Genomic DNA, 18,961 nt, shown 5'->3' on the forward strand with positions numbered 1-18,961 from the left:
GCATATAAAGGGTATTTCTGTTTGGAGGGTAAGAACACAAAATAATGCCTTTGCGGAAGTCCTGCACACAGTGCTGGACCTTTAATTTCCGTGATAACCCAGGAAATAGGGACTTTTGGGGCAGTCGCAGGCCTCAGTCATTATTAACAAATCAGAAATACTGAACATATCAATAAAAAAATAAAAATAAGAGCAATTGGCCAGTATGAAACAAACACGTTGGTTATATGGGTAGGAGGCGGGATAAGGTATATGGGTGTCACTATAACATATTCGCTAGACAAGTTGTTTGGGCCAAACTTTAGTCCACTCCTGGACTCCTTCAAAGAGCACTAACATAAATGGGGACCCTTGACCATATTGTGGCTAGATAGAGTTAAACCATTAAAATTGTGATACTCCCAAGAGTCCTATACTCCTCCCAAGCTCTCCCAATTGCGCTGCCACACAATTTATATATAACATTACACAGACTAATATCTGCTTTCTTGTGGAAAAACAAGACTGAGGTTAGAACTACGGACGCTAATGGCGCCAAAGAATAAGGGGGCCATAGCTCTCCCGGACCTCTCCTGGACTAATGCGGCAGCACAATTGAGGGTGATCAGAGAGTGGTTAATGCGATCTACTGGTACTGAATGGATAGGGCAATACACCCCTCGATTAGGTTCTTTGGTTGCAGACACTGGACAGACCCCAAAATATGCAAATGAGCAAAATCACAGCACTGGATACTTTGGTGAAGAAAATCAAGATTTCTTCTTTCCCTTCCCCATTCATGCCACGTTTCTGCAACACACAATTTGTCCCAGGGTGGGAGCAACGGGCATACAAACAATGGAAAGCAATATGATGCTGTAAGATGAGGGATATGATGTAGGGCCTAGAAGTTAAAACCTTCGAACAGTTCAAAGAGGCGTTTGGGGTAGCAGAGGGAGAAATGCTTATTAGGTACCTCCAATTTAGGCACTGGCTATCAGACCCGCCAAACAAAGCAGCAGCCAGCAGACCATTATCCACACTCAAAAAGTACATCATAGAAAAAACAGGAGAAAGTAACCTGCACTATATGCAATTTTCGAAGGAATTGTGTACTCCGACGTATTCCTTATCTTAGATATCTCCTTCCCGCTCTGCTGGCCTCGGAAAATTTTCTCTAGAGGACGCTGCGCGTCGACGTCCTCCGAGTCGATGTCCCTCGACAGCCGCCGTATCGACGTCGACGTCATCCTGCCTATAAAGGCCGCGCGCAGCGTCCGTTGCTCAGTTCCGTTTTTCCGCGCTTACTCAGTGCCTCGGAATACCGTTGCTCAGTTTTGTCAGGTTAATCCTATTTACCTCGAGTTATTCGATCCGTACTCGATGGCTTCTTCGTCGGAACCGACAACTCCTCGGTCCGGCTTCAAAAAATGCCGAGATTGTGGGAAAAAGATGTCGCTGACTGACCCTCACAGAGTTTGTCTGTGGTCTTTGGGAGCTGAACACCATTGTTCGGAGTGCGAGGACTGTATGTCCATGACAGCTAAGGCCCTGAAGGAGCGTAGGGGGAAGTTGGAGAAAGGTAAGACTTTTAAAGCTTCTTCTTCCTCGACAAAGTCGAGACATTCGTCTCCTCGTCACCATTCGCGCTCCAGGTCTCGGAGTGGGTCCCATCACTCCTCGAGATCGAAGCACTCGAAGAGGAGACGTCGAAGATCCCCTTCTCCGTCTTCCTCTTCCTCTGTTTCTCCAAATAGAATCCCTTGCCCCACGAAACATAGTTACCGGGCTGAATGGGAGGAATTCCGCAAAAATATGATGAGCGTCTTCGAGAAAGCGGCCTCGACCCCCTCGAAGACTGCCGAGAGCGATGCTCTGGTCGAAAGACCCGAAGGTCAAAAACGCTGCGAGTCGCAGTACCCAGCGAAGGAAACTTCTCGAGCGCGTCTCGAACCCTCGAGTAGGACTATGACCTCAAAACCTTCTTCGAAGGTTCCGTCGACACCGTCGACGTAGGTTCTGTCGACGCCGAGGTCGGTGTCTTCGACGCCGTTGTCGAAGGGACCTTCGACACACGGGTCTGTCGACTCGACGCCAGCTTCGACACCAGCGTCGACGCCAAGAAAAGTCACGGTTACGACTCACCCAGTGACTATCCCCAGGTCCTCGATGACAATGGCGTCGAGATTGTCGAGCAGAATCCCAATTCTGTCGAGGTCATCGAGGCCTCCGCCTTTGTTTTCGACGCCACGCTCGAAGCCTTCGACGTCGGCGTCGACGACATTGACGTTTTCGAGACCGATTATGACAAGTTTGGCACCCTCTGCCTTGGAGATGGGGTTTACACCCTTTATGAGTTCAGAACAATTGAGAACTATGTCCTCAATTATGGAAGAGGGTGAATTGTCTGAACAGGAAGACACATTTGAGTTGCAGGGACCTGTAACCCCAATTAGAGAGGAGTTTTCCTCTGAAGAACGCAGGTTAAAGGATCTTCATGATTCCTTACATGAGGCAAGTGGGTTAGACACTTACCCTGAGGTGGAGTTTGCTAGGCCAGACCCGGGGGAGCATGCTGAAACCCCCTATAGAGCCTTAATGGCCAGGATCACAGAGTTTATGGGGTGGTCTGCAACTTCACAGTCTTTCCAACAAGATGACCTCACGGATATTCTTGACAAAGGCCCACAGGAGGATCCTGTGGTGCCTTTTCATAAAGCTCTTCAGAGGAAGATTATGACGAACTGGGAAACCCCAGATGTCGTCCCGGCAGTAAATAAAAAAAACTGTCTACAAAATACAGGGTATCTTCTACAGACCCAGAGTTTTTGTCAAAACACCCATCCCCAGAAAGTCTGGTGGTACAGGCAGCATCTTCTACTGATGTCAAGACGGCTTATCCTACCGTCCCACAGGACAGGGACAATAAAAAATATGATGCTATGGCAAAGAAATTTTTTTCGCCATGTAGCATGGCGTTAAAATCTGTTAATGCTACTTGCACCCTTGCTAGATTCAGCCATACACTTTGGGAGTGTGCTTCTACAGCGGCTGACTGCATCCCGGAGGGAGAAGAAAGGGAGGCGTTCCTGAATATCATACAAGACGGTTAAGACGCTATGTGCGAATCCCTCCAGACGGGCATTGATTCGGCTGATAGTATCAGCAGAGCAATGGCGGCAAGTACAACAACCAGGAGATTCGCTTGGTTGAGAAAGTCTGGTTTTGCCCCAGATGTTCAAGCCAGGCTCTTGAACATGCCATTCGATGGCTCTTCTTTGTTCGGGAAAAAGGCGGATGACAGTTTAGAGAAACTGCAAACTTCAAAAGCAGCAGCAAAATCCCTAGGCGCTGCAATCCGTCAGACACCTTTTCGTCCCACAGGAACCTCTGCGAGGGGCAAGTCCTTTCGCTTCTACTCTGCATTCGGAAGAGGTAGAGGACGACCGGCTCAAAGGGGACAAAGAAGAACTACCCGAGGTGGACGGGGTAGATATTCAAAAGCCGCAGCAACAGCAGGTGCCTCTTTACCATCGGCATCTGCATCAGCCGCCCCAAAACCACTCTGAGGACTTCCCTCACAGGACACCTGTAGGAGGCAGGTTGGCTCAACATCTGGCGGAATGGCAGGCTATCACGTCAGATGCTTGGGCATTGGAAACAGTTGCCCAAGGTTACTGCCTGCCTTTCGCATACCTCAGAGTCATCCACCGGGGATCAGCTCTCAGAAAGCTCCAGATCCGCTCCTCTTGCAGGAAATTTTGGACCTGCTAGAGAAAGGTGCCATAGAACCGGTACCTGTAGCGGAGAGGAACAAGGGCTGGTACTCCCCTTACTTTCTCATTCCAAAGAAAGACAGAGGACTGAGACCCATCTTGGACTTGCGAGAATTGAACAAATTCCTCAGGAAAGACAAATTCAAGATGGTCACTCTTTCTCAGATCCTCCAGGCCCTTCAGTTCCAGGACTGGTTGGTATCTCTGGACCTTTAGGACGCTTATTTCCATGTGCCTATCCATCTCAAACACAGGAAATACCTGAGGTTCGCAATTGGCAACTCTCATTATCAATTTCGAGTGCTGCCATTTGGGCTGACCTCCGCCCGAGGGTCTTCACCAAGTTAATGTCGGTAGTGGCGGCAAGTCTAAGGAGGGAAGGGATTCACGTCTACCCCTACCTGGACGATTGGTTGATCAGGGCTGTATCTTCGGAACAAGCTCAGATCCAGCTAAATCACGTGTGCCACTCCCTTCACAAACTGGGCTTCTCCCTCAATTTAAAGAAGTCACAAATGATACCATCGCAGAGACTCCAGTTCATAGGAGCGATCCTGGACACTTCCCTGGGAAAAGCCTCGCCACCATAGGTGAGGGCTCAAGATATTCTACAGATGGTTACCAAGTTCCAAGATGCCCAACGTCTCCCAGCCTTCGACTTTTTGAGGTTGCTAGGCCTCATGGCATCCTGCATTTTCCTAGTGCCAGAGGCTCGCCTGAGAATGAGAGCCCTCCAGTGGACAATGAGGACTCAGTGGTCACAATTCTCAGGGAGAATGACAGTTCTTCTTCAGGTTCCCGACAGGCTGGCTCGAGACCTTCAGTGGTGGGCCTGTCAGGAGAACATTCTGAAAGGAGAACAATTTTGGCAACCCTGGCCGGAGATAACAGTAGTCACAGACGCCTCACTCACGGGGTGGGGAGCCCACGCCAACGACTTGACGATCAGCGGTCGTTGGTCTCCATCGGAGTCCAGACTACATAGAGCTGAGAGCCATCAGACTTGCGCTGAAGGTGTTCCTGCCAGCTGTACAAGGGAAAAATGTCCTGATAATGACAGACAACATGGTGGCCATGCATTACCTCAACAAAAGAGGAGGCGTAGGATCACTACCTCTGTGCAGAGAGGCGATGCAGCTCTGGTTTTGGGCAATCCAAGAAGGAATCTCTCTATCGGCAGTTCACCTAGCCGGAGAGAAGAACTTGACAGCGGACGCTCTGAGCAGGCAGAGCACAGTCTCCCACGAGTGGGAGCTAGCTCAGGAAGTCCTTCAAGAGATCTTCGTCCTTTGGGGAACCCCTCAGGTGGATCTGTTCGCCACCAGCCTCAACAGGAAATGCGATCTGTTCTGCTCAAGGGAATTTCCCCAGAGAGGAGCTCTGGGAGACGCGTTCATAGTGGACTGGGAGTTTCCGCTTCTGTACGCGTTCCCAACGGTCCCTGTCATTCCTCAAATGATCAGGAGGTTGAGAAGATTCCGGACAACCATGATCCTAATTGCCCCGGATTGGGCCAGGAGAACGTGGTACCCGGACCTTCTAGACTTGTCCATCTGCCCTCCAATTCGACTTCCACTCAGAGAGAACCTACTCTCACAGAAGGGAGGTCAGGTTCTCCATCCAGACATCAAAACCCTCAACCTTCACGCTTGGCTTCTGAAAGGCTGAGGTACAAGGATTGGGACCTCCCTGATGATGTTATGGAGGTGTTGCTTTCGGCAAGGAGGCCAGCAACAAAGTCTTTATATCGCTGCCGTTGGAACAGATTTTGCAGCTGGTGTAGAGAACAGAATATCAACCCCTTTTCATGTGGTACACCAATGGTTTTGTCCTTCCTACTATATTTGGCGAATTCAGGCCTTCAAGTTGGCACCATTAAGGGCTATCTCGCAGCGCTATCCATCTTTAAGCGCACTGCGGAAGAACCATCCTATTTCAAGTTACCCTTGGTAATACAGTTTCTAAAGGGGTTAACCAATGTTTATCCCCCAAGACCATTCCAAGTTCCCCTATGGGATTTAAACTTAGTCCTAACTTTCCTGATGGGCACACCTTTCGAACCACTCCATTCTTGTTCGTTAAGATTCCTTACCCATAAAACTGTTTTATTAATAGCACTTACATCTGCTAGAAGGGTGAGCAAATTACAAGCTCTTTCTTGTAAACCCCCTCATACAATCTTTCACAAAGACAAAGTTGTCCTGCAAGTGAAGCCTAATTTCCTCCCAAAGGTGGTTTCTGAATTCCATATCACTCAGAAGATTACCCTACCATCTTTCTATCCTCCTCCTCATCCGGGGAAAGAGGAAGAGAGGTTACACAGGCTAGACCCTAGAAGGGCTTTAAGTTTTTACATCAGTAGACTAGCCAGGATAAGACAGGCAGACCAGCTGTTTGTAGGTTACACAGGTCACAAGCTGGGGTTACCAATAACTAAGCAGACCATTTCCAGATGGATCATTCTAGCCATTCTGGAATGTTATAAACTGGCAGGGAAAGAGCCCCCTCAAAACCTTAGGGCTCATTCGACCAGAGGTATTGCAGCTTCATCGGCCCTCAAAAGATGTGTGCCGGTTAAAGACATCTGTGCGGCCGCTACATGGTCGTCTATCCATACCTTTACACGATTTTACAACTTGGATTCCTCCTCCAGTCAAGAGACTAGGTTTGGAAGGGCTGTACTGCACTCTATTCATCAATAGAAGACAGCGTGAAGTCAGTACTCCCTCCTCCAATGATAGAATACTGCTATGGGAGCCTATCTAAGATAAGGAATACGTCGGAGGACACAATCCCTTCGAAGAACAAGTTACTTCTTACCTTGTAACGTTCTTTCGACGGGATGTTCCTCCGACGTGTTCCTTATCGACCCTCCCATCTATCCCCGCAGTTCTACTTCCCTTGTTGTTGCAGCTTACGCTCCTTCAGGGTGATTAGTCTAGTCCAGAAAGAATTATTGTGGGCTACAAAACGGAACTGAGCAACGGACGCTGCGCGCGGCCTTTATAGGCAGGATGACGTCGATACGGCGGCTGTCGAGGGACATCGACTCGGAGGACGTCGACGTGCAGCGCCCTCTAGAGAAAAAGTTTCCAAAGCCAGCAGACCTGGAAGGAGATATCTAAGATAAGGAATACGTCGGAGGAACATCCCGTCGAAAGAACGTTACAAGGTAAGAAGTAACTTGTTCTTCTCAGAGGGCCCCCCATTGAACAAATGGGAATACATGAAGAAATGGGAAGCGACAGTGGGACACAATTCCTCAAGACAGATGGGATAGGCTTTGGAGGGAAATGCCCAAACTGACAAGGGTGATACAAGTACAATAAATGTGGTATAAAGTAAAGATAAAATGGCACTAGATACCAGAGGGGCTTCATAGATTTAATATAGTGATATCCCTGAGCTGCAGGAGAAGGTGCAATAGCAGAGGGGATTGGGCCCATATATGGTGGAGCTGGCCAGAGATCAAGAAATTTTGGATCTCGGTAAACTCTAGGATGAAAGAAGTTTGGTGCACAGATTTAAAGGAATCTAGAGGAATGCATACTGGGGCTGTGTGATGTAGACTTCGCCCTGTTGGCCAAACTGCATTCTAAGGTCTATATGATATTGAACATGTCCGCATTCCTGGTGGTGGCACAAAGATGGAAACAAAGAAACCTCCAGGTGAACAAGACTGGATACTGAAAATATAGAACATTTTAGCTCTGGAGTGGGTAACATACTCTATTCAGGGGGATCAGGCAAGGTTCCGAGCAGACAGGGGGCAGGGGGATAGTACTGTCCATCCTGCAAGATGATTATCTGGAAACATTTGGTCCACAGAGACTATGAATTGTGGGAATTGCGTGAAACAGGTAGACTGAAGGGAAAACTGTTGCATATGAGGATCTGGATCCGGGGGAGCAAGGGATGGGAAGGGGAAGGAGTGGAGGGCAAGGAGGGGGGAGCGAGCAGGAGGAAAATGTTTGGTTATTTTGTTGAAACTGATGACAAATTAATCAAAAATAATAAAAAAATAAAAATAGGACTAAGATCACAGAATATCAGTGAAATAGACAGATCTTGAAATGAGTTCCTGCCTCTCCTCCTGTCAGCCAATGGCACTGTTCTGGTGGTATAATCTATTAGTTCCTTTTTTAAGTGGGGAGGGTTCATGTTGTTCTAGCCTCACTTCTTGCCAACTATAGTCCACTTGCCACCCTCTCCATTACTTCTGCTACAGATTCCAGGAGGGATGCATGCTGCCGCACACTTTAGCACCCAAGCGGGCCCACCTTGGGGCGCTGCAGTGCTTGGGAGTGGGAACATTCAGGCGATGGCATAGTAGGAGTTGGTGGAGGCTGGGCAAGTGAAAGGGACTCTTGCTGTCCTTTGTTTGCCAAGATTGATGAGATTTCCTACTAACACATGACAATCACAGGCTTGCGAAATAAAGAGGAAATGTGGAAGGCTCAGCCTCTGACCTCTCTATATAGGGAGGGGGTTGGGCCTCCTCTTTTACCTGGACATCTCTCCTCTCCCATTACTTCACTCTAGTCACACATTCAAAAGTTCTTCATTAGCATGGCAAGTTCTAAATGTGTGATCAACTTCAAAATTGTAAAATTCAGCGGAGATCATATGTAACTAGGTAGCAGATGAACAGTTTCAATTGAGGTCTTGACATGCTGATCTGATGTTTTATCAAAAAGGTTTCTTTCCTCAATAGTTGCTAGATAGGAGATTGAGGAAGCATACTTAAAATATTTAAACCATTTACAGCATGCAGTGTTATCCGGCCTCTCTACCTTCCCATAACCCTTTTGATACATGCAACCTAAAGCCTGTCTGCACCCAGCATGACCATTGGTGCAGTTAGCGCTCTTAAGACATGTCTGTAAGTTTAACATGCTGAAATGTGGAACCCTATTTTATCTTTTTTTTAAATATTCTATTTTGGGGGGAAAGGTTCAAATGGCGAACAATTTTATTTATACCAGAACAAATGTTTTCTTTAAGTATCTAACTTTTGGTTGCTTAATTCCATAGGGATCCCCGCAGTGCCCAAAGGAGGAACTGGACAATGATAAACAGTGCAAGAAGAGCCCTTTGCTGACATCCGAAAGGCAGCCGACTGTGAGGCTGAGTGCACAGACAGCTGGCTTAGATATGGTGGACCTAAATGGGCACGAGGACCTGCCTTTGGAGAAGGGCAGCTATTCAGATTCCCCTGAGGAAGGTAAGCAGTGGCAAGTATTTCAATGATGCTGTAAATTATTCATATGGTGTTCAGCCTGCTTTACTCTAGGATGTAATACCTCTGGTGAGCTTCTTTCAGACAGATTTCAATCGGTCTCCAGGGAACATCACCAGGCACCCCATTTGAGGATGTTGACCAAATAATTACTGAGTAAAGATCTGCTTTGAACATTGCTATGAGTTGTGAAACATACCCCTAAATATTAGGTGAAGTGTAATTCAGTGAAAACAAATGAAGGTGAGAATTTAAGCTGACACCATGGCCACTGGAAATTACTAAATTATGTCACTGCTGTTATAAACTGCAGCTCATTTGAGCTCAGAGAAGCGGGCAACAATGGGAGCAAATGGAATTGGAAAACCAAAAAGCCTCTCTGAGTTTAAAATAAGGGAATTCCATCAATCAGCAATCATGTATCTCATAATATGTTGCCACTCTAACTCTAATGTGAATTTTGTCCACAAAGCCTGTTAATTTAGACATTTTGTTTCCCCTATACCTGTCAGCATTCCTTGCATACTCAGATGTCATTGAGTGTCCCAGGGACCCACACTTACTGACTGGTTGGTGTTTATATGCCTGTTGGAATCTTGCTTGGGAAAATGGAACCACTCTACAAAACTAAAAGGAAAAGAATTGCGCTGACGAGCATTATATGTACGCCGCTATGCTTGCATGGGAGATCAGTGGTGGTGTTTGGAGCATGCGCAGTCAGGCGTGCTCTCCCAGGAGCGTTAGAATCGACGTTGAGGATGTGAACATCAGGCATAGAGGCCAAACTGGCAGACTCTTCTCACTCTCTCCCTAGTAGTATACCAGTCGTCCGCTCTGTTGCTGTCTCCTTGTCAATCAATGTTCCTCTTCTTGCATCTGCTCTTAGTTTTATTCATTAGTCCTGTCTGTGTTCTCCTGTCGGCTCCTTGTTATCTCCCTGGGGGGGCTCTCTTCCTTACCTGAAATTGTCACGCCTGATGCAGACTTCCTTTTCTGCAATCGCCCTGCTTGATACCGCTTTCTCGGGTGGGGGTGGGAAAGAATTTCAAGTACAATGTAATGCAGGTCCTTACGGACCTAACATGAAAAAGCACAAGACCCAACTGACTGCATCTTGAACTGGTGTATGTTAGAGCAAAGAAAAAAAGAGAATAAAAGAGTTTAAATTATGTTGTTGTTGCATTATTATAATTTAGTCTCTTTCACATGCCATGATATGTTCCTGTTGCCTACCTGGCAGCTTTTTCCATCCTTTAGCTGGGTAACCGACCGTGGGTAACTAGGTCTTAATATAACACACCACATACTAATTGAGTTGATGCATTTTTAGCTTTAATAATAGAATAATCCACTGTCTGTGTATTAAAACCTATATCATATTGAAGGATATAGAAGCATTTTGAACTCTTGAGTGGGGGTTGGGGCATACTGTTTTTATGTCAGTGAGTTTTGTTTCATTCGTTTCCTGCAGCACTTTGCAACAAAGATTTCTTCTTGAGCTGATCTGACCCAAATCAATCTTTGTATCTAATATACAAGTAATTCTTTACTTGCAGTTGCCCCATCTGATGCCGACTTCCTTTCTTGCAGTTGCTCTGCTTGATGCTTACTATTTTATCTACAACTGCTGTTCCTTAGCTTGAATGAGGCACCAACATGCTCTCAACCATCACTCTGTCTACAGAATTGGTCTCTGGAATTTTGACAGCATAGACCATCCACCACATTGCTTACATGGTCACTGTTCCACTGGTGAGTGGTTGCTAATGTGGTGCAAGGAGCGGTTCTCGCTCAACTCTGCACATTCCTGATTGTGGGATGAGAGAGAGAGAGACATCTCCCCTGTGCCCTTTCCTCCATCCTTGTGAGCGTCCCCCAACATGAAGACGGTACCGGAATCTTTGGGGGTAAGAAATTGAGCTTCCCCTTTAAATTTAGTCCAGCGCGGCCCCGGGCGTGGGAACACAGAGTCCCTGCCCTCCGGTGCCTCAACTGAGTCCCTTTTTCCACACAGACGGTGTTGGACCAGGCAGCTAGGCGCAGACACTTTTTTTAATTTTACGCTTACACCCCGTTCTTTGTTTTTAAAGTTTTCTTCACCTCCCTTCGGTGCCTCGCCTCCCCCGGCGCATGTCTAATGCAGGAGGCTTCACGAGATGCGTGTCCTGTGATCGCTCATTCCCTGCCTCGGACCCCCATGCGCTCTGCCTTGAGTGCTGGGGCACGACCAACGCTGGCACGTGTTTGTAGCTTGCAGTGCTCTGTCACAGGGCATTGAAGAATCATCTTTCACGCTGGAGGGAGATCGTCCACTCTTCTCCTCCAGGTCATCTTAAAGAGTTACTCTCCAAGACCCCATGTCAGGACAAGGAAGGCCCTTTGTTTAGTATGGCTCTTCAGCGTGAAGACTCCTTCCCGGCGGCTTCCTCAGGTAAGGGTACCTTGGTTTCTGGTTCTGGCAGACCCGAGGCTGTCAAGGCTACCGGCTCCCGAGCCGAGGGGCTCAGGAGCTCTACCAGGCGGTCCACGGAGAGGCGATCAAGTTTGTCATCCTCTCCGGCCCCAGTGGTCAAGGGATCGTTGTGTTCTGCCTCCAAGAGTCAGTCCTTAGCATAATCCAGCACGGCTACGCTCTGGCGGTGACGACTCGCTTTCGGGCTGGGGGGAGAGACTCTAGAGGGCTACTCCATTCATGTTGCATGGTCCAGGGTGGAAGCCCTTCTATATATCAATCTGCTCTAACTCTAGGCGGTGGGCCTGGTGCTCAAGGCTTTCCTGCCTCTCATCAGGTGCACAGCAGTTCTGGTCAGGTCTGATGACTCCACAACAATGGTTTACCTGAACAAGCAGGGTGGCTCCCGTTCCCACCTCCTGTGCATGGAAGCGGTGGCGATATGGGAATGGGCCCTTACGGAAGGAATTTGGATTTCCTCTGTTCAGCTTCCAGGGGACAGCAATGCAAAAGCAGACTAACTCAGCCGCTTGGGGTTCAACACCTACGAGTGGGAGTTACGCATCAACTCCTTGTTGCCCCCTGTTCCAGAAATGGGGGGTTTCTGAATCTGGATTTATTTGCATCTACTCTGAATTCCAAGTGCCCTTCGTTCACCTCATAGCCGGGCCGAGGTCAGGGGTCTCTGGGGGACACAGTCAAGCTCTGCTGGCATGACGGCAGGTGTTATGCGTTTCCTACTCCACTATTGCTCCAGCGAACCCTCTGCAAGTTCTGGTCGTCATTGGGGCTGAAGCCTCATCTTGATCGTCCTGGCCGTTGAGGGCATGGTTCTCTGATCTGCTGCAGTTATGTTCTCAGGGACTTGTCCATATTCCAATCTCCAGCGGGGTGAGGAGGTGGAGCACCCATATCCGGCCAGGCTGGCCCTAGCGGCCTGGTTCCTGACCAGCACCACACTCAGTTCTCCGAGGATAACTGGGACATCATTCAGGAGGCCTTCTACGCGGGCTCAGTAGAAGAGTAAGTGGACAAGGTTTTGCCACAGGGCTTGCGACAAGGGGCTTGACCCTCTCACCTGCTCTCTGGATGGCGTGCTGGCATTTTCTGCACATTTGGCTTGTTCTGGCGTGCAGGTCGATACCTGCCGCACCTATCTGCCGGTCATTGGGGCCTACAAGAATGCCCCAGAGGGCGTTTTTTTCAGCAGCCAAACTGGTGGTTAAGGCCCACCTTAAGGGGTTGTCCAGGCTCTTTACTTCAGTACACAGGCCTCGTTTGTTCGGGGACCTTGATGTGGTTCTGGCGGTCTTGCAGCGCAAGCCGTTTGAGCCCATCGCCTCAGTAGACCTCACACTGGTTACACTGAAGACTGTATTACTGGTGGCGCTCAACTTGGCACGCAGGATTGGTGAGCTGCAGGCTTTGTCGTCATGCAAGCCCTTCAGAACGTTTCATAACGACCGTGTGAGAAACCTGAAGGTGTCTCACCAGCAAGTCCCCGGGGGTTCTGTCATCCAGGTGGCCAGGAAATGGCCATCACTTTTGGATCCAGTTCCTGGGGGTGTACCAGTGTGGGAGATTCACCTGGGTGAGGGCTCTTCGGGGAGTGGGACACTGGACAATGAGATGCAGTATCCCCTTCCCTGTAACACCTTTACCGCATTCTAACAGGTAAAATACTAAGGAACTCAAACTCCCCCTCCCCCTGTCAGAATACTCCTTCCAAAACTTGACCCTGTTGTGAAGAAGAAAAATTCTTCCCACTAATGTAACCCTCTGAATGTAAAATAAACATGCAGAAAGATCAATTCATTGAAAGAATGGATACCCCCGAGACACCGTGGCTACAAAGGAAACACATAATGTTAGTGTGAACAATACCAGTACGTATTCCAAGTAAATGCAAAACAATACACCCATTAACCTGTACTATTAAGGCAGAAACATCAATGGTGTCTAAGGTTCAATACTAGTACAGCAATCGTTAACCGGGTCTGAAATTAAATATACAATAGTTCAGTAAGAAAATAGGGTAAGAAAGAGGCAAGAGGAATCAAAGGAATAAGTCTTGCCACCAGAGTTCTTTGAGTCTTAATTGTATCCAAAAAACGAGACAAAGTTTGTAGAAACAAGTTCCAAAAGAAACAGACTATTCCCCTAGGAACGCGGACGCCTAATAAGTCCCAAAACCTATCCCGACGAAACGAGGACGCCTGAAGCACACACAGCAGGTCGGTAGAGCAATCCGGGTCATAGGAGGTAAGGGAAAGAAGACAAGAAAGGCACTAGGACACTCCACAAGTACAAGGTTAAAGGAAACCAGATAAGCACATAATTTCAGGTATGAGAAAAAATCGGCATATTCAGAAGCAACGAAAAGTCAGAAGGGGCGGGACTAAGAAGGGTTAGTCACGTGAGCCGTACGTCGACGTTCTGGACGCCGGCTTCTTCCTCCTAGCAACGGAGTTCCAAGTTTCCATGGCAACCTCCAGTTGCCAGGAAAACACACCCGCCAAACTTTATGAATCGGCTGGCCCCGTTTAAAGACAGGCAGCACATACTTGGAAAATAGTTTAAAACGTGGGTGTAGTATTGGCTTATTTAGGGTAGGGACAGTTCCTAATGTAGATCCAGAATGTCTCGCATGCCTAACCATGACACTCCCTTCACAACACGAACACTTTGTCAGGTACAGCTCGCTATGAGAGAAACACCTGTGCCGTAAACCCAACATGTCCCAATACGATAGTCAGGCAGAGTCAGGCAATTACTGACCATCACGCACAACTGATTTTCTTTACATTTCACCACACGGATAAAAGGTGGAGCACGAGAGCACACTTTGAGCGAGGCAAGGCACACAAGGAATCAGCAGTTCCAAGATGGCAGTTTTACACGAGGCAAAAGACGGCAGAACAGAAGGGTATCGCAAGGAGGGAGGTGCCCTTCACCTTTTCGAGGAGGAACCTTTACTTTCACAAAACCTTGTGAATAGAAAGCGCAAGACCAGGAAACCAGGCTGAAGAATCCTGCATTGTGTGTGTGAGGTACACGGGGCCCTCCTGCGTTGATAATCAAGGCAGGGAGAATCACCAGCTGCCGTGGTGCTATCCTTGGCTCCAACAACAAAGCAGCATCAGTGAGATCAACACAGCCGGTGAAGTGGGGAGACTGATAGAGTACCGGTCTGTGTTGAAGCCAAGGTTGCAAGCAGCAACATATTATGGCGAACAGTGAAACGAACATTGTTTGAAATGCGTCTTATAGCCAACGTGAGCGTAGTTAAACAGCAGATGAGTGACTGAATTTGAAACCAAGATACAATACCTTAGACTGTGGTCTGGCACTGTGCCTTTGTTCATTTCGAAGGTCTCTAAGGTATCCAACTGAGAGGTGGCAAAAGCGAAAGAGTGACAAAGTATTGTGAATCGAAGTGGTCCTGCAATGGGTCAAGCTAAATACTGTGCACAATCGAAAGTCTTAGATGTTAACAGAGTAAAGAAAGTTGATGACAAAGTGGATAGAGTTGGTCCGAGCCCGAATGATGGCGATCACCTGAGAGCTTTGGGCCAAAGCAAAGTTTGTGTCAAGGTAAATTGAAATTGGTCCGAGCCCAGCGGCGGGAGACTGATTGAATATTATTTTCAGGTGGATCTGAGCTCGGTAGAGGGGAATCCGGGGTGAACCATGAATCACCCAAGAAATTGGATATGTGAAAATCCTACGAGCAGTGTGGTAAAGGGGATCTGAGCTCGGCTCAGGTGGATCTGAGGTGAATAGAGAATCACCTAAGAAATTGAGTGCGTGTGAAATCCTGAGAGGAAAATAACGTCTTATTAGTTTGTCGCATCAGGCCGTCTGAAATAAGAGACTTCGCAAGGCAAAGAGACTTGGGCACGGAAGGGCTTGATGCTAATGTTTGAACTGCACTCTTGTGCTAGAGAAGCCAGAGACTGTGCTAAGCTTCAGCGTGCCACCTTGTCCCATGCTGAAAACGTGGGAAAGGGAGGCCAGCGGTCTGAATATCCTGATATATAATTTCTTGGACACTTCTTTCTTTTACATATCATTGTTTCCCACACTATTTGTAATCAGAGGTAAGGATTGGCAATAGTTTTTTTTTTGTATAGGCCTTTTTGTTTTGACAGGGCACCACTAGGACTGTTATTCGATGGTTGTAGCTTGCCCCCATCTTTAGATTTAGGATTAGATAGGTGTTTTTCAAACCCTTTTTGAAGTTGAATAAACACCCTTGAACTGTGGTCACTTGTGTCTGTCTTACTGTTTATACCATGCCTTCCTTACAACGGTCATCTTGCGATAGGACATACGAGTAATTGAATTTATTCACGTAGTGACTAGAGTACTCATAGTCCTTAGTCTCCTTTCCTTCATACATCCCACCCACCTTCTCCCGCTTGTAGGCCAGGGACTAAAGTATTCAGTATAGCCAGGTATTAAAGCGCCCAATGTGGGAAAAAAGGGACTGAAGTGAGGCACCGGAGGGTGGGACCTCGGTGGGCATTCCCACATCCGGGGATATGACCCAGCCCACTGGACTACATTTAAAAGGGAAACTCAATTTTTCGTTGCCAAAGTTTCTGGTACTGTCCCCATGTTGGGGGACGCCCACAAGGATGGAGGAAAGGGGACTAAGGACTATGGGCCTCATTATGACCCAGGCGGTAAGGGGTTAACAGCGCCGCCACCTTACCGCCTAATTACGAGGTAATTATGGTACCGCAATTTGCGGTATCGTAATTACCGCCTTCCCCATTCCCATTGAGCCCTATGGGGGCAAAAATGGGAATGGGGAAGAGCCAATGGTGAATGGGGAATTACCGCCCCGCCACCCTTGGAATGGGGCGGTAATTCCGCCATATACCATGGCGCAATCGGTAAAATACCGGCTTCAACCATGGCGCTAATAGCGCCATGGTTAACGCCTGGGTTTTAATGAGGCCCTATGAGTACTCTGGTCTCTACGGTGAGTAACTTAATTACTATTACCTGTGATCTGGAGACCAGCGAAGATTCAAATCCTCGTCTGAGTAGTTACAAGTATATGGTGTCGTAGGGACTCAGACCTTGATAGATTGAGACATCTAAAACCCTGAAGTGGATAGAACAATAGAATCTTTGCAGGCTCTTGTGGATGAGATAGAGGCTCTTCGCCAAAAATTAGCAGCACTTAAAGTGGAAAATAAAATCCTAAATAAATCTTTTAGTCATGACTCTATGGCTGTCCTGTCGGAAAAGTTGTGGCCCACGCCAGCTGTGTAACATATGACGGCAACTCAATGAATTCTGCAACCATTGCAGTATACAGTTTCTGCTCCACCCATCACGCTTTTAGTGTCCCCATATCAAGGGACTGTACTTCACAATCAGCTGATGGATCTATGCTAGGGGAGACCAGAGAGGGCTGTGCGAAGATTTCAAGAATGGGTTGGTCAATATCTCCAAAGCTCTACCCTGCAAGTGCTTTATGTTAGGGAGAATTATCATTCTATGGCTAATTTCCTTTACCTATAGAGTCCCCCAGCAGCTTTGCTGGATTTGAAGGGTTTGTTTTTTTCTCCTGCTATATTCTAGGCTATTTTTGTGTTTAATGTCTATGGGGTTTTTCTCACCCCCATGGGAACCATCTTTATTCACATGTGTCACACAGCACCCTCCGTGCAGTGACACAGGGGTGTCATAGCGACCCCCAAACATAGACTCCATACCCTGGGACTGACTACTGTCTCCCAGGGCATGTAAAGTCCCCATTGACTTTACTAGTCAATTTTTATGAACTAAACCAGTACAACCCATCTTACTATGGAGGTACTGGGAAGGGTTAATAGTTTTTCCCTTATGTTAATTTTCGAGAGGGTACCGTACAGTCCCTCTCTCAAAAGTTTCTGGCTGGTGGCAGTGGTTACTACCGTAAATATTCGACCGCAAATATTTTCCTATGGGATTTTCCCATTGTTCGAGGCTACCACATTTTGACAGCCTCTAACATACCGCCGGTGTATTTTAATATTAACTTTACTCCGGTAGGTTTTATTTGCCAGAATTTTAATATAACTTCTTTCTTGTGTCTTTCTCTAAACTCCTAACCCAAGTCGGGGATCCTTTGTTCGTCCTTTTGGTGGGCTTCTGCCAAGAAGCCCTCCTTTCGGCGCCACTCAGTCTGGGGTGGGTCCATTGTGTGGGGGGGGAATAGGACCCCTGGACAGGGTTGCCTCAGCAACCCATGTCGCACTCTATCCTGATAGGCTGAAGGGTCTCCCGCCCAGATGACCACTCAGTGGAGTGGTGTGAGTGACCGCTAGGCTGTATGAATGGGGATCTTTTTGCATAAAAGCAGGTTCCTGAGGACTGAAAGAGCAAGAAGTCGCCACTGGAACTAAGAAGCCGAAGAGGAGAGAAGCCAAAGACATCTGCAACGACTGAACCACCGGTGAAGCCCTGCTGCAGCGTCTCACCACTTTTCTCCACACGACGAGAGAAGATCTTCATCTGCAAGAGCCTTCTTCCCTTGAGCTGGTGGGGCCAACCAGTTTGCCAATCGACTTACGGGACCTGCCTTGGTCGAATCGCCAGTACCCTGTACTCGGAGGCCAGATAGCCAGGCACCAGTCCACCCGGACCGCGATTTAAAGGAGCGTCCCTTTTATTCGTCGGGCAGCACCGCGGCTGGTTTCATCCCTGGGTAGTGCAGTAACTCGAACCTTCCTCCACGACGAGAGCCTCTCTTCCTCTGCTGGATCCCCCGAACTGCAGAACTATCAGGAACAACCTCCACCGCAGGAGCCACTTCTTCATTTTAAAGGTACATTGTTCCGCCAGGCCGCTATTTCTGTGTGGTAGAGCTAAAGGTGTTTTAAATCGTTTACCTACCTGTTGGATTGGCCGCCCCTCTCTTTTAACATTGTCTTTCACCTTCTGCATCCACCTTTTCGAATCGTTAACCAAAGACTTGAATGCAGCTACGAGAATATTTTGCTCCTGGGCCCTTGCCCTGTACCACTGACTCTGGCACAGGCCTATTGACGCCGGCTAAATTTGTTAGCACTTCCTTCTCTAGATTGCTTCTCAACTAGAACTGTGTTGGTGCACCTACTTCTTATAACCACCTTTTCCTTCCCACTTTTATAACCTGTATTCTTTATGCTAAAATACTGCCTTGCCTAAACTGATTCACAAACTTATAGGAAGTGTTGCTAGAGTGTGTAAGAAGATATTTCTGTATAACTTGTGCTTTCCCTCCTTTGTGAGAAATTGCTAGAGTGCCATTTGTGTTTGGTTTTCACTGTGCCGTTTTGCTCAGTTTTCACTCTTGCTCAAACTTGTCTACAATTTAACTAGAGAGTTGTGTATACCTTCTTTGACTGAATTTAACTTGCTTAATAACTGTGATAAATGTGTTTAACTAGAAGTGTGTAGTTGTGAAGCTGTTTCTCCGCCGAGCAAGATCTTCGATGGAGGGGACGAGCGGAGGAGATCCTTCGGCGTTGCCGA

The 18,961-nt window shown here is 47.6% G+C and overlaps 1 protein-coding gene across 4 annotated transcripts in view; it reads left to right on the plus strand.

The window, feature by feature from the left end:
* The window catches only part of GRAMD1C (GRAM domain containing 1C), a 2,017,351-nt gene that overhangs the window by 1,351,794 nt on the left and 646,596 nt on the right, over positions 1–18,961 (plus strand). For all 4 annotated transcript variants that reach the window (XM_069635887.1, XM_069635884.1, XM_069635886.1 and 1 more), the window contains one exon: positions 8,790–8,979. In XM_069635887.1, coding sequence (XP_069491988.1) covers positions 8,790–8,979 — 190 coding nt within the window. The remainder of the gene's footprint in view (positions 1–8,789; positions 8,980–18,961) is intronic.

Source organism: Ambystoma mexicanum, chromosome 7p, assembly GCF_040938575.1.
Source record: "Ambystoma mexicanum isolate Mex_15411 chromosome 7p, UKY_AmexF1_1, whole genome shotgun sequence".
NCBI lineage: Eukaryota > Metazoa > Chordata > Amphibia > Caudata > Ambystomatidae > Ambystoma > Ambystoma mexicanum.